The sequence below is a fragment of the Toxotes jaculatrix genome, chromosome 16 (assembly GCF_017976425.1).
Source record: "Toxotes jaculatrix isolate fToxJac2 chromosome 16, fToxJac2.pri, whole genome shotgun sequence".
Classification (NCBI taxonomy): Eukaryota; Metazoa; Chordata; class Actinopteri; family Toxotidae; genus Toxotes; species Toxotes jaculatrix.
In genome coordinates, this window is record NC_054409.1 from 12,009,620 (window position 1) to 12,022,070 (window position 12,451).

General features: G+C 38.5%; 1 protein-coding gene across 1 annotated transcript in view; it reads right to left on the reverse strand.

The window, feature by feature from the left end:
• Window positions 1–12,451, reverse strand: part of tnksa (tankyrase, TRF1-interacting ankyrin-related ADP-ribose polymerase a) — a 76,542-nt gene that overhangs the window by 17,919 nt on the left and 46,172 nt on the right. Inside the window, exons 10-16 of the mRNA XM_041058713.1 lie at window positions 8,859–8,980; window positions 8,666–8,757; window positions 8,398–8,476; window positions 7,147–7,318; window positions 6,209–6,288; window positions 2,206–2,351; window positions 1,910–2,075 (exon numbers count right to left, since the gene is read on the reverse strand). Of these exons, the coding sequence (XP_040914647.1) occupies window positions 1,910–2,075; window positions 2,206–2,351; window positions 6,209–6,288; window positions 7,147–7,318; window positions 8,398–8,476; window positions 8,666–8,757; window positions 8,859–8,980 (857 nt within the window). The remainder of the gene's footprint in view (window positions 1–1,909; window positions 2,076–2,205; window positions 2,352–6,208; window positions 6,289–7,146; window positions 7,319–8,397; window positions 8,477–8,665; window positions 8,758–8,858; window positions 8,981–12,451) is intronic.

Genomic DNA, 12,451 nt, shown 5'->3' on the forward strand with positions numbered 1-12,451 from the left:
AAGATATTTAATTAACAATGATATAACAGAGGGAAGCAGGGAATTCTCACACTGGAGAAGCTGGGACAAACAATTTGTTTGTCACTTTTTTTGCCTGATAAATGACTTAAACAATTAACTGTTATCAGAACTGTCAGTTTATTCAGCACTAAATCGCTGGTACTTCCAGCATTACAGCATTATTTACACCACCCGCTGCCTCTGGGAAATCACTCACACCGCACCAGCCAGCGCATGTTTGTTCCCCAGCTCTTTCTGTAGAGTAATACAGAGCCCAGTCAGACAGAGAAACAGCCTTTTCCCCAGAGCTGTCACCTTCCTCAACACTGCCCACCCCCCTGTTGCCCACTCCCCTCGACCATAACTGTCATCCATGCAGCTCCACTGCACCATACACCACATCCACACACACCCACTGCATCATCACAGCTTCCTTTGTTATCACCAGCACTGCGCAATTACCCTTAGTCTCAAAGCAGTGACTGCTGTGAACTGTTGCGTGCAGTTCTGTATTTTTTTTCACTACCTTGCACAGCCTGACCTTGTCAGTCTCACAGTAAGTTCTCTGGTTGCACTGCCTCACTGCTTTTCTCTGCTTCATACGCTGCTCTGTACTCACATGACAGTTCACTCAATACTTTACATTTACTGCAAAAGGGTGATGGTGAGCGATAACCTTTACCTCTCCTGTTGCCCCTGTACAAACCACTTTTTGCAATACTTTTATCTTGTCTTTTATTATATTATGATTTTGTACGTATTTAAAGTGTTATTATTATGTTGTTTTATTTTCTTCACTGCACCTGTTTGTTCTTAATCTGACTGTGCAATGACAGTAAATTAACCTGAAATGATCTCATGAAGCAGTACATTTTCCCTGCTGTTGATGTGTCTGTTTGTGTTCATATTTGTGTGTGTGTGTGTACGTGTGTGTCCTGTGTGAATTCAGCAGTGTTGATCTAATATTAATTTATGCAGCCCCATATGGCAACAACACAGTGGTGATGTAACCTTGTCTGGAGGTGTTTATGATTGGAAAAAAACAAAAACACATTCATCTGTGAAACTGCAACATTTCACAGGACTCATTTAGACTCAAAGAGATGTGACGATCAGGTATTACACAACAGATATTTTCGGCCTCGTAATCTGATTGGTTAGAGTTCATCCCAACTGAGATGAAAACTCACAGAGAGCACGACAAGTCATACCTTTGACTGAATACTCTCTTCTGATTGGCTAATGAAATCCTTCGCATCTGTTATCTCATAGAAAATGCCACTGTTCCACATGTGAGGATATCTAACTCCAGCCGATTTGTACACACACTGAGTAACACTCATTATTCACAGGCAAACAGAGAGTCAGCTGTCATTTACTGCATCAGTAACACTGTGACAGCAGCTTTTGCATTAAAAGACAGGACAGATTTGAGTTTCCCTGAGACGCTGTTGTGTCCAGTAAATACTGTCCTCTCAAGCTGTGTGTAGAAGATGATAAAGTGTGTGTTTACAGAAAGTGTCAAAGCTGCACTAAGTAGTGAGATTGAAATCTCTTTGTGCCCAGTATACCAAGAAGTCATGTAAAGGTGGATACACACAGCTTGCTCATGTTTGTTCATGTATAAACCGTATTTGAGCAAGAGCTGATTCCCCCTAAGATCCATGCTAAAACAGATTATTCTCATTATCTATGAAAATGGTGAAAAATATCAGATTTCTTGCTTTGTCTAACTAACAGTCCTAAACTCAATTCAACATTCGGTTTACTAGCATAAGGAATGTGACCAGCAAATGTTGGGCATTCTTCTTGGAGTAACTCAGACGTTAGAACAATTATCAAAATAATTTGTGAAACTGTTTCATACGCAATCATGGTTACTATTAAGAAAGGATCATGAAAGTCTAACCTTGAGCAGCAGTTTGCAGATTTCATATTTGCCCTTGGCAGCAGCTTCATGGAGCGGCGTGAACTTCCACAAGTCGGCCACATTGACTGAGGCTCCGTGTCTGACCAGCAGCTCGGCCACCTCGTAGTGACCGTACGAACAGGCGTTATGGAGGGGAACCAGACCGCTGCAATAGAAAATGATTACCTTCCATAACTTTTCTGTGACTTTCTTTTGGCTCAAATCCATCTGCACTAATTTTTTAAATGTTTATTTTTATGATTCCCCAAATTTAACCAAAATTTAAAGTGTCGCACCCTTTGTCCTTGGCGTGCACGTCGGCCCCGTGGTGCAGGAGGTACTCCACCACTGACACTCTGTTGTAGCCAGCAGCAAAGTGAAGAGGCGTGGAGTGACGTCCCTCCAGATCTCTGCAATTCACATTCTGAGCCGTACACAGTGACTGTAGAGACAAAGAGAGACAGAGGGACAAAGAAAGAAAAATGAAAAGCAGTTGCAATCAAGATATATTTTCATTATTTTCAATCAGGACAAATTTCATCTGAAGTAAGAACTGATTTAAAGATTAGATCAGTTCACAAGGTTTTTTTATCAAGTACAATGAGAAAATGAAGACTATTTTTTCTTAAGTACAATGACACCATTTTCTGACTGAAGATGGATGGATCAGTTGTGATGGATAATCCAGCTCTTAAAATTCACAGGAAAAAAAAAGTGAGAGGTAGAAAAACAGTTTTTTCTTCTGATCACTGGGGGAAAACTGTATGTAATTTACAATTTGTAAGTATGAACAGTGCACATTTCTCTGTTTTGTAGCTTCAGGCTTGTTTTTCTTAGTTTTCTTTTACAGCCTGTGTCACTGTTGTCCTTTTTTTATTATGACATTTTGTGTCATTTTCTCATTATTTTAATTACTTGAGATTTGCCCTGAAAGAATTTATGTAATGGCTGATTTAATTCTGTTTTTTAGCCTCACTAGCAGTCTAGCTCTATGGACTATCAGTTTGCTGTGTGAGCCACCACTTTGGTCCAGGTGGAAAAATATCAACATCATTTTTAGTTTTTAGTACAATGTCTCCACAACTGTTGGATGGACTGCCATGAAATTTGGATCAGACATTTCATACAGCAACTCAAAGTGAATTGTAACAACTTTGGTGATTTTTTTGTCTTTTCATCTAGTGCCATTATCAGGTCAACACTTTGGTTTATGATAAAATATTTAAAATAATGACATTCTCTTCAGTCTCAACTGCATGTTGTACTCATTGGCAAATGCTAGCATGCTAACAAGTAACAAATATGTTCTTTAAATCTGCTTTAGCTGATACAGACACAATCATGTCCTTGTTGCACATATTTGTTTGTTTTTAATGTCATTTTTTTATTCCCTTAAAAAACTAAAAAAAACATCAAACAAGACAAACAGTACTTCAGAGACAGCAACAGCGGGAAACAAAGATATAGAAAACACTATTTCTCTGCACACTCGCCATGATTTATGATGAAAAATATGTCAGCAAAATGAAATATGTGAAAAAAAGGGTTTTAGCAACAGCAACAATATTGAAGTTAATAACTGAAACTGGGAAAAAAAAAAAAAGTACATCTGCTGAACTGAGTCCGACACCTGCTGCCCTGCTGTTCACAGAAAATAACAGCACTACTTTTCTGTTATTTCAGACCCAATTACACCTTACTTCAGTGCTGCAAGGAAACGCAGAGGGAAATTCATTTCAAAGTTTCCGTCTACCACTCTCTAGTATCCTACGAGAAGTAAAATGAAACATCCTGCTGGTAGACTTATTCCTCAATCTAAAGCCATTATCTCTCGCTTCAGCTGCTATTTATGAGAGCTGGCTTCCCAGGAAAAAAAAAAAAAAATTAAGACTGTAGTCTGTGCCAGGGTGACTGGAATATGAAGAAGATGGATATGGAAACATTTGCTGGCTCTAGCTTTTCAAAAGTGAGGATCCGGCTCACGGTTTCCCTTTGTCATACATGCTAATAAACTGAAAATCTTCACTTCCTCACTTTCTGACATTTTATAGACAAAATGATTATCAAATCAAATCGAGTCAAGTTTGTTTATTTCCTTCCGCAGTTCTCAAAAGGTTGCTTATATTGAAGGGAAATGACACAGTACATAAAGACAATATCCATCAGTGTCTCTGTGATGAGTACTACATCAATTGAAAAAAGTCAATTGAGTATAGTTTAGAAAGTATCAAAATCGATGTAGCAGAACCAAAGATATTTTCTTTTTTATTCCACACACTCTTCTTTCTTTTCAAAACCTAGCGTCTGCGTTACACACAACGCAACTTGACTGCCGCCACAGCTTGGTCGAAGATTCAGGTGTGTTATGTTAGTATCAGCTAATGCCTCAAGCGGAGACGAAGAGCAGGCCCCAGAAGTCTCGTAAGACCACTTCTTTCTAACTCCACATTTCTTCATTTTCCAACTTGTAGACTTCAGCCCCAAGTGAAACAATTTATCGGAAGACAAAAGGCTTTCTACAACTTTATTAACACATTGCAGTGGCATTCCCTAAAATCTGTAAAAGGACTATGATGCCTCAAATTATTTGACTTCCCCTTTAAGTAACAGATGTGTAACATTTTTTTAATTACTTTCATCCTTTTGATGATGTTTCAAAACAAAGTCTGTATACTCTCTGAGGCCATTGTATAATGTCTGTTGTGAAGCAATAACTAACAGAGCACATCATTTATAATGGTATTTACTGAAAGCAGTAGTGGAAGCAGAAAATGTGTCTGAATGACAGAAATGGTCTCTATCTTTGACCTGTCGCCTGAAGTGACCATCTCTCCAACAGTCACAGCCTGACCCTCACTCAGCATTTGAACAGATGACAGGAATCAGCCCAGAAATGGTGCAAGAAGTGCTACTTCTTAAAAATGTCAATCAGTGCACGTACGTGCCTGTGCCTCAGGTGAAAATAAGACTGACAGAAAGCCAGACCAGAGATCATTGTGCGTTCTGCTGAGATCCCCTGCCAACCTGCCAAAGTATCACACATCAGACACTGACAGAACCTCTTCACCTGGATAACCATAGCAGTCTGTCTCTGCGGGTGAAGACACATCTGAGTTTCACACGACACCAAATCCGTTACCAGGTCCTGACATTCAGTGGGCGGTTGTGTCCGAAGCAAATTACAGTGCATCACGAGCGCCTACATTTTTAACATGAGTGGGCCCAGTGCAAATCAAACTGCGATCAAACTAACTGGGTGTGCAATGAGCTGCAAAAGACGACTGTGATTAGTGTTATGGTAGGAAATCTAGTGACATGGCAAGTGGGGCCTTTTATAGGAATAAAGATTTGCAATTCTTAACCAACAGTACAAGAATATAAACAGAAAACATTTGATTCACAGCAAATAAGATCTGGCATTTATCAAAAATCACTATACCCAGGACTCTGTAAGAGCAGCACGAGCAGTGAAAAGGGTAAGAGTAAGATTATTTGAGAAAATCCCACTGTCATATAGACATTAAACAAGTTTTTATCTTCTTTAGTTCATTTTCTATTATGTATAACGGCATTACATATTCATGAACAAACCTCCTTAATCGCTAACTAGACAATTAGGTTTTTACAGATTTTACAACAACATATTAACATATTTATCTAAAATGTTCTTATTAGCTGCTGAGCTCAACAGGTGTCTGTATAACCTGTGGAGTTTCAGTTCAGGGATTTTATAAAATTCAGACCATTTTCAATTATGCAGCCGCTCAAATTTCATTCACATTTTTCTTGATAAGAATCCATATTATTTCAAAACATTAATGAGGCAATTAAAAAAAGATTTCTGTCCCCTCAGAGCAAATTACCTCCCAGGATTACTGTCTGAGGCGACTGAGGTCATGTTCTTTTTCATGTCCGTTTCTCTTTTTTTAAATATTGATTGTTGGGGGAATTAATTGTCTGTTTTCGCTCATTTAACCTTGTGACACCAACTCCCCTAAAGCAAGCTGACTAGTTAGACCTATTCATTAATTTGGACATAAAGTTTTAAAGGCTTTATTACAGAGCTGGAGTCATTTGAAGGTAGAAAGATACAATATATCCAGGCTAATGTTTCTGTTGGACACTCTGACATGCAGTTTATCTGGATTAGCTTTACCAGAACAACCACAATGAGATCACTGATGAGAACGGTCTAATCTATAAATACCTATGACTTGTTCACATTCATCTAACTACAAACCCTCAGGTGAGGGACAATGTCAGCTCCCAGTTACAAAATGTGAAATACAAGGAAATTACCTTGACAGTGTCCAGGTCTCCGGCTTTAGCAGCTTCCAGAAGTCTGTAGTCCACGTCTGAGTTTCTCACCGGGACGTTCTCTACAGAGCAGAACATGGAGAACCATGGATTAAAAATGCTTTCAATAAACCTTGGTGAAAGTTACAAACGATTGTGAGAGTGAATTTATCCTCCACAGAGACGTAGAGTTGAAGGTAAAAGGTGACACCAGACTGAATTCATTTAAACTAGTCACGTTGAATTGCTGCAGGAGGTTCCTCCACAGCTGCCATACTTAAAGGTCACACGCAATTACATCAGCCGTTGTGCAGAGTTTTGCACATTTTCATGTATTCACCTGAGTTTTCACACATATTTCTTCTTCAGTTATGATTAAACACAGTATCTGTCACAGGGATGGAGAACATCACAAAATTATCTGCTTCAACAGCAATAAATATTACAGTAATCATTTTTATACATTAATGCATGTGTTTCTTTGTTAATTCATTCCTGATATGTCTGCAATGTTTAATTATGGTATGACCAGTCAGATATTCATACTGGGATGTTTTTTGGTTGCTTGGTTGAAGATGCAGGTTTTGATATTTAAAAAAAAAAAATTCTGTTTAGCAAATGTTTTATGAGCAAAGAAATTCATCCAACACATTTATTAGAGCTCCACAGGGCACATTTAATCTGGAAATACTGCAGCAATGTGCTGTGGAATTTCCTCTACCACTGAACAGCATGCTCTGTCTTAAAAAACTACTTACCTATCTGCACCTTCAGTCTGAAAATATCAATACTGACCTTTACACAACAATCCCAGTTAATCTCACTGGTGCCAGCTAGTGCATAGCAACCAAAGCATAGCACCTACACATCTGCACACCCAGCCCCCCACCCACTCAGTCACCCACCCACACAAACACACATGCACACAAAGGACGGCATACCGTTGAGTATTTGCTGAACAGCTTCATTTCCCATCTGAGCAGCAGTGAAGCCCTGCAGTGACACCAGCGAGGCATCTGCCCCATATCCTAGCAACAGCCTGCAAGTCTGAAGGTGGCCTGCCAGCGCGGCGCGGTGCAACGCCGTCTGACCCAGTGTGTCCAGGGCGTTCACCTGCAAACACAAATACCTTAGTATAATGATTTTTGGAAGGACCTTCAGGTACTACCTTTGTTCTCTAAGGTGCTTCACTTCTTAAAAGAAGAAAAAAAAAGAAACATCTTTGGACACTTTAAAATCTGTTATTATCTGTTACATTATCAGCCTGTGATGAGTTATTTTTGATGAAATGTTGTAATTTACTTTTCACATTCCCTCAAATAGACTTATCTACAACTTGTCTGGTTCAGGTAAGAATTTCCTACAGTTTGACATCATGTAATTATAAGTTTCCATCTGAATGAAGCTCTGAGACACTGATCATCAAAGAAACTGTTAAATACTTTAATTTCTTTCAACAGTCAATTTTTCTATCAAAAAGTAACCAATAATAACACAAGATATTTATTTTAATATAAGATGTCTGATTAATATATGTGAGTAAACTTTGTTTATAACCAAACAAAAAATTTTATTCCCAGAATGCTGTGCGACAGCCTCAGCACAAACGTACAACAAAATGTTCGACAACAACCAGTCAAATATGATCCTGGTAGATGTTGTTTATTCTTAAATACCTTAGATGTTGGCAATTACATGATACATGGTTTAGTGTAATTAAGGTAACAAAGAACCTAAGAGGACATTTCATCACATTTGTCCCACAATCAGCTGTGTATTATGTGTATGATGAGAACACTTGTGTACGTGCCCTTACTGTGCTACCGCTATTGATACTGACACATAGTGAAAGCACAATAAGGCCAAGAGGACACATTCTTCCAGTATTGAAAATATGATGAGTCACTACTTTCACTAAAAAAAAATGTGGGTCTGACACAAAAACACACCTGATGTTTAACGATGTTTCAGATTGCAGAAACCTTTACAGCAATTATCTCACATGGTAATGAGCGAAGAGAAGAAGATGAATGTACAAAGTGAAAGGTTTACGAATGGATGTAAAAAGCGGATTTACACAGTATTTAAGATGGATTAGGTAAAGCGATACATAAATAGAAAGACGAGACAAAAACAGAAGGAAATGACAGATGATAAATGGCTAACAGCAGGTAAGAATGACTGTGGTTTACCTTGGCACCGTGTTTCTGTAGCACCTCCATAATGTCATTATGAGCCCGCTCTGCTGCCACATGGAGAGGAGTCATGAAACTACAGAGGGGGCAAGAGAGGAGAGGAAAGGGGACATTGGTTTATTTGTGTTGTTTCTGAGTTACATGCAGGAAACCATCATAAAAACACCCTCATCTTGGTCATCGCATGTATTTGTGACACTATTTCATTGACAGTTTGTACACAAATATAAATAATGATCTCACTCTGTGCAACAACAGTACTCACTCTTTATTTTTCTCATTGACATTGGCGCCTTTCCTCAACAGCAGCTCCGTCACCTGTTTCCTTTTGGGATGAGGTGATGCTACTGCACAATGCTGACAAACACAAACACACACACACAGAAACATCATCTTAGTATTTCAGCGCAAGTTTAGACAACTGTGTGTGCAGAACAATGTTTGTGTATTAATCTTACCAGTGCGGTCTCGTGTGTGTGAGGGTGTTTGAAGTTGATGATCTCCAGTGCCAGGGTCTTCTTAGCCTTGGCCATGTCGGCCTCTCGAGCAGCCTGAAGCAGTGAGTGGCCCTTAAACTCATCTGAACACACACACACACACACACACACAGACATTCTGTGAGTTATTTTGTGACAGGCTTCCTACAAACCCAAAGGTTTTAAAAACATCTAAACCCACAGAGGACCTGCTGGTTCTACAAATGACTGAAAAACGTGACCCAAACTGGAGTTAAGAGGTTTTTGCTCAACTAGAACAATATATTCTTTCATTTGCAGTGACTGCGCAGCGTACCAGCACTTCATTAAGATTACTTCAAAGTTTTTACCAGAGAGCTAATAACACATGATGCAACAGTCTGTGTGCTGGAGTTGGAGCGGAAACAAGTGATTATCCCCCAGGGGACTGAAAATTACAAACAACAAACTATTTTGCTTCAGAAGCATTTTAGGCAGCGTAAAAGGAATCTGCTCAAGTCTATCTACTGACAGAGCAACAGCGTTCATGCATTTATAATCAGACAAATGGTAAGAGCATCGCAGATGTCATATCTTCAGGGGAATGTGGTCAAGAGGGAGAAAGACGGAGAGAGAGAGAAAGAAGAGTCAAAATCACCAACATAAAAAAAATAGTTGATAAATGGGAAACAGAAGCAGTCACTGCAGTTTATTCTATATGAGAAGGCTGAAGTCATTTTTCATCCCTGTTAGTGCGCCACAGTGGCTCCCAAACTTCTGGGTTTGTGACTTTGTGACCCCCTTTAAATGAGGCAACTTTTACTCATGACCCCTCATTACAGGTTAAAGCTTTAGTACGGACAAAGAGTAATTTTTCCTTCCAGGGTTTGTTTCATTTGAAGGACTTTTAGAGGCCAGAGGAGGTGAAAGTATCTAATTTTTCAGGAGAAAATATATAAAAAAAAAAAAAAAGAAGAAGAAGAAGAAGGAAAAAATGAAGAAAAATGTGAGAGAGAAATGAAAAGGAAAAAAAATGAAAACTGAATGAACAGGGGTTTGCATGCACAGTGGGTACAGGTTTTGTCCTGATTGATTCTGGTTTAATATACAAAATAAAGGCTGATTAAACACTCACTGGTGGCTCTGAATGCTGAGAAGCTCATTTTACAAATATATTCTGCATTAATGTGAACTCTTTTCAGTTATTTAAGGTCTTCGATTGATTTTCTTCCTTAAATGCAAGATGTATAAGAGCTGAATTTCAACAACTTAAAACTTGAGATAAGAAACCCATTACGGTAAAAATCAACTGATATGTAAGTTATGTTATTGTCAATTACGCTGTGTCAAATGTGACTTTTCTAAAAAGTCATCTTCCTGCTGTTGCATCAAATGACCTTCCAGCATCTGTGACCTGACGATCCACTTCTGTACAACAGTCTGTTTAATGTGAGAAACAATCAAGTTCACATGATGTCCACAGTTTTACTTCCTGGATTTGTGCATTTCATGGCCTTTTAAACGGAAAAGTTTTGAGACATATCTGTCAGCTAGAGCCCATGACACGGTTAGGTTAGCTTTGCATAAGAACTGGAAACAAAAACATGTTTCCAGTCCTTTCACGTTGGACTATTTCTAATCAGGCGCTTCCTGGCCTTGGAGCGGGCTGGAGCTGGCAACCTCACAACAGGAAAGCAAATAATTGTATTTTCTAAAATGTCCCACTGTTCCTCTGCACTTGGCTCATTCTAATTTCAAGCTGGTTATCTTAAGCATCTTTCACTTTTATCTTGGTCATCTGGGCAAACTAGACTAGACTGGGTTTTTTTGTATAAACCAATTTTCTGCTGTCAACAAACAAAACTTGTTTTCCACTCCTGATCTCAAGCCAATAGGAGGCTTATTGTCGGGGCAAGTATTTTTCAGTCTGTAATGGTCAGGTAACAATTTCTCCCATGGAAAGATAAAGTGCAGACTAATTAACTTCCAAAGAGTTGCGGAGAGCTCTCTGGCAGAGACAAAGACTTATCTTGTCTGCTCTGACTCTGTGCTGCAGACATAAAGAAAATGCTGCTGTTCTGAGAAAACCGATTTAATTACACTGCTCTTTCTGTTTAATTAACATATGTTCTGTTTAGTGAACATTTCATACATCCCCAAATGCTCAATCCAAATAATATATGCATGGGGATGTACAGTTTTTGTGTATGTATGACTAATCAAAACCAGTATCCCAAAAAGCAATGCTGGAGAAGAGCATATTGATACTGCAGTTATTTACTGTGAGATGAAAAAACATCTTGAGCAAATCTGAATCAGCCTGAAACGAAAACAGAGCAGGAAGCATAGTTGTTCAAGGATATTTAAGAAGAAAAGCTTATGAAAAATGGCTGGATCCTCCTATGCTGAAGTGAAAGTGCATTGCTTTTATGAATGAACTACTTGCAGGAATGAAACTCAAAGGCAGGAGCCATAAATATAACAAAAATAACGGATTTGGATTTCCTGATCGACTGCAGCCAGAAACCATTGAAAAAAAAAAATCAATACAAAATTGGTACAGTTGATAGTTATGTTGTATTCTTTAAAGTTAATTGTGTTCTTCCCGTATCTCTGTCCACCAAGCAGTTTAAAGAGTGTACGTACAGTTCATCTCCCAACATGTGTATGAACATCATCTATGGGCACCAGGTAATGACTGTTGTGCCATACTGGCCTGAATATATGGCTATATTTTGGAAAAATCCTCTCAAAGTTTGAAAAAGTAGGGGTTGTATTATATTTTAGGCTTTTATTTTATTAGCCTTTTACGTATTCACAACATCAGATAATGTAACACTATCAGACTCACAGAGGACATTAAAAAAAAAAAAAAAAGGATTAAAATTGATCACTTGACGCAGTTCATCACACTTTAAGCAGCTCCCTCTGGAGCCACAAAAGATTTTACACAGCTTCTTTCAGATTTGCAGAAGTACTCGTTTAATGTTGTCAGGCTAACAAGTTTGTTTGAGGAGTGTCTTTGAGAGTTAATCATCCCAGTAAGCGTTTTGTTACCTAAGTTTAGCCTGTAGGAGACTCTGCTGCTTCGTGTAAGTTTCGCTGTCACAGAGGATATGAATTCCTGAAGGGTGAATATGAGTGTAAATCATCGCCCAACATCTTTACATCAGAAATCGACCAAGAACCAAATCATCCGTTCAGCCGCCAAGAATTACCGTTCTTGCAGAATATCATGACAACTGCAAGTAACTATTTTCATCATTGATTGATTAGTTGGGTCTAATCGTTTGGTCTATAAGATAAGAAAAACAGTGAAATGGTTCTGTCCAAAACCCAAAGTTGTTCAGTTTACTATCACAGCACACAATAAAAAAAAAATAGCAAATACTCACATTTGAGAAGATGCATGCAGCAAATATTTTAGCATTTTTGCTTTAAAAAATGACATAAACAATAACTAAGTAAAAAAAAAGTTATTTGAGAAAAGCTTTTTTCATTCCATGGTGTTTCAAACAGTTAAGTGCTAATGAAGAAGCAACTGATTATGAGCATCAGTCGAGACGTCATTTTGTTCTGCTCAGCTCTAAACATGT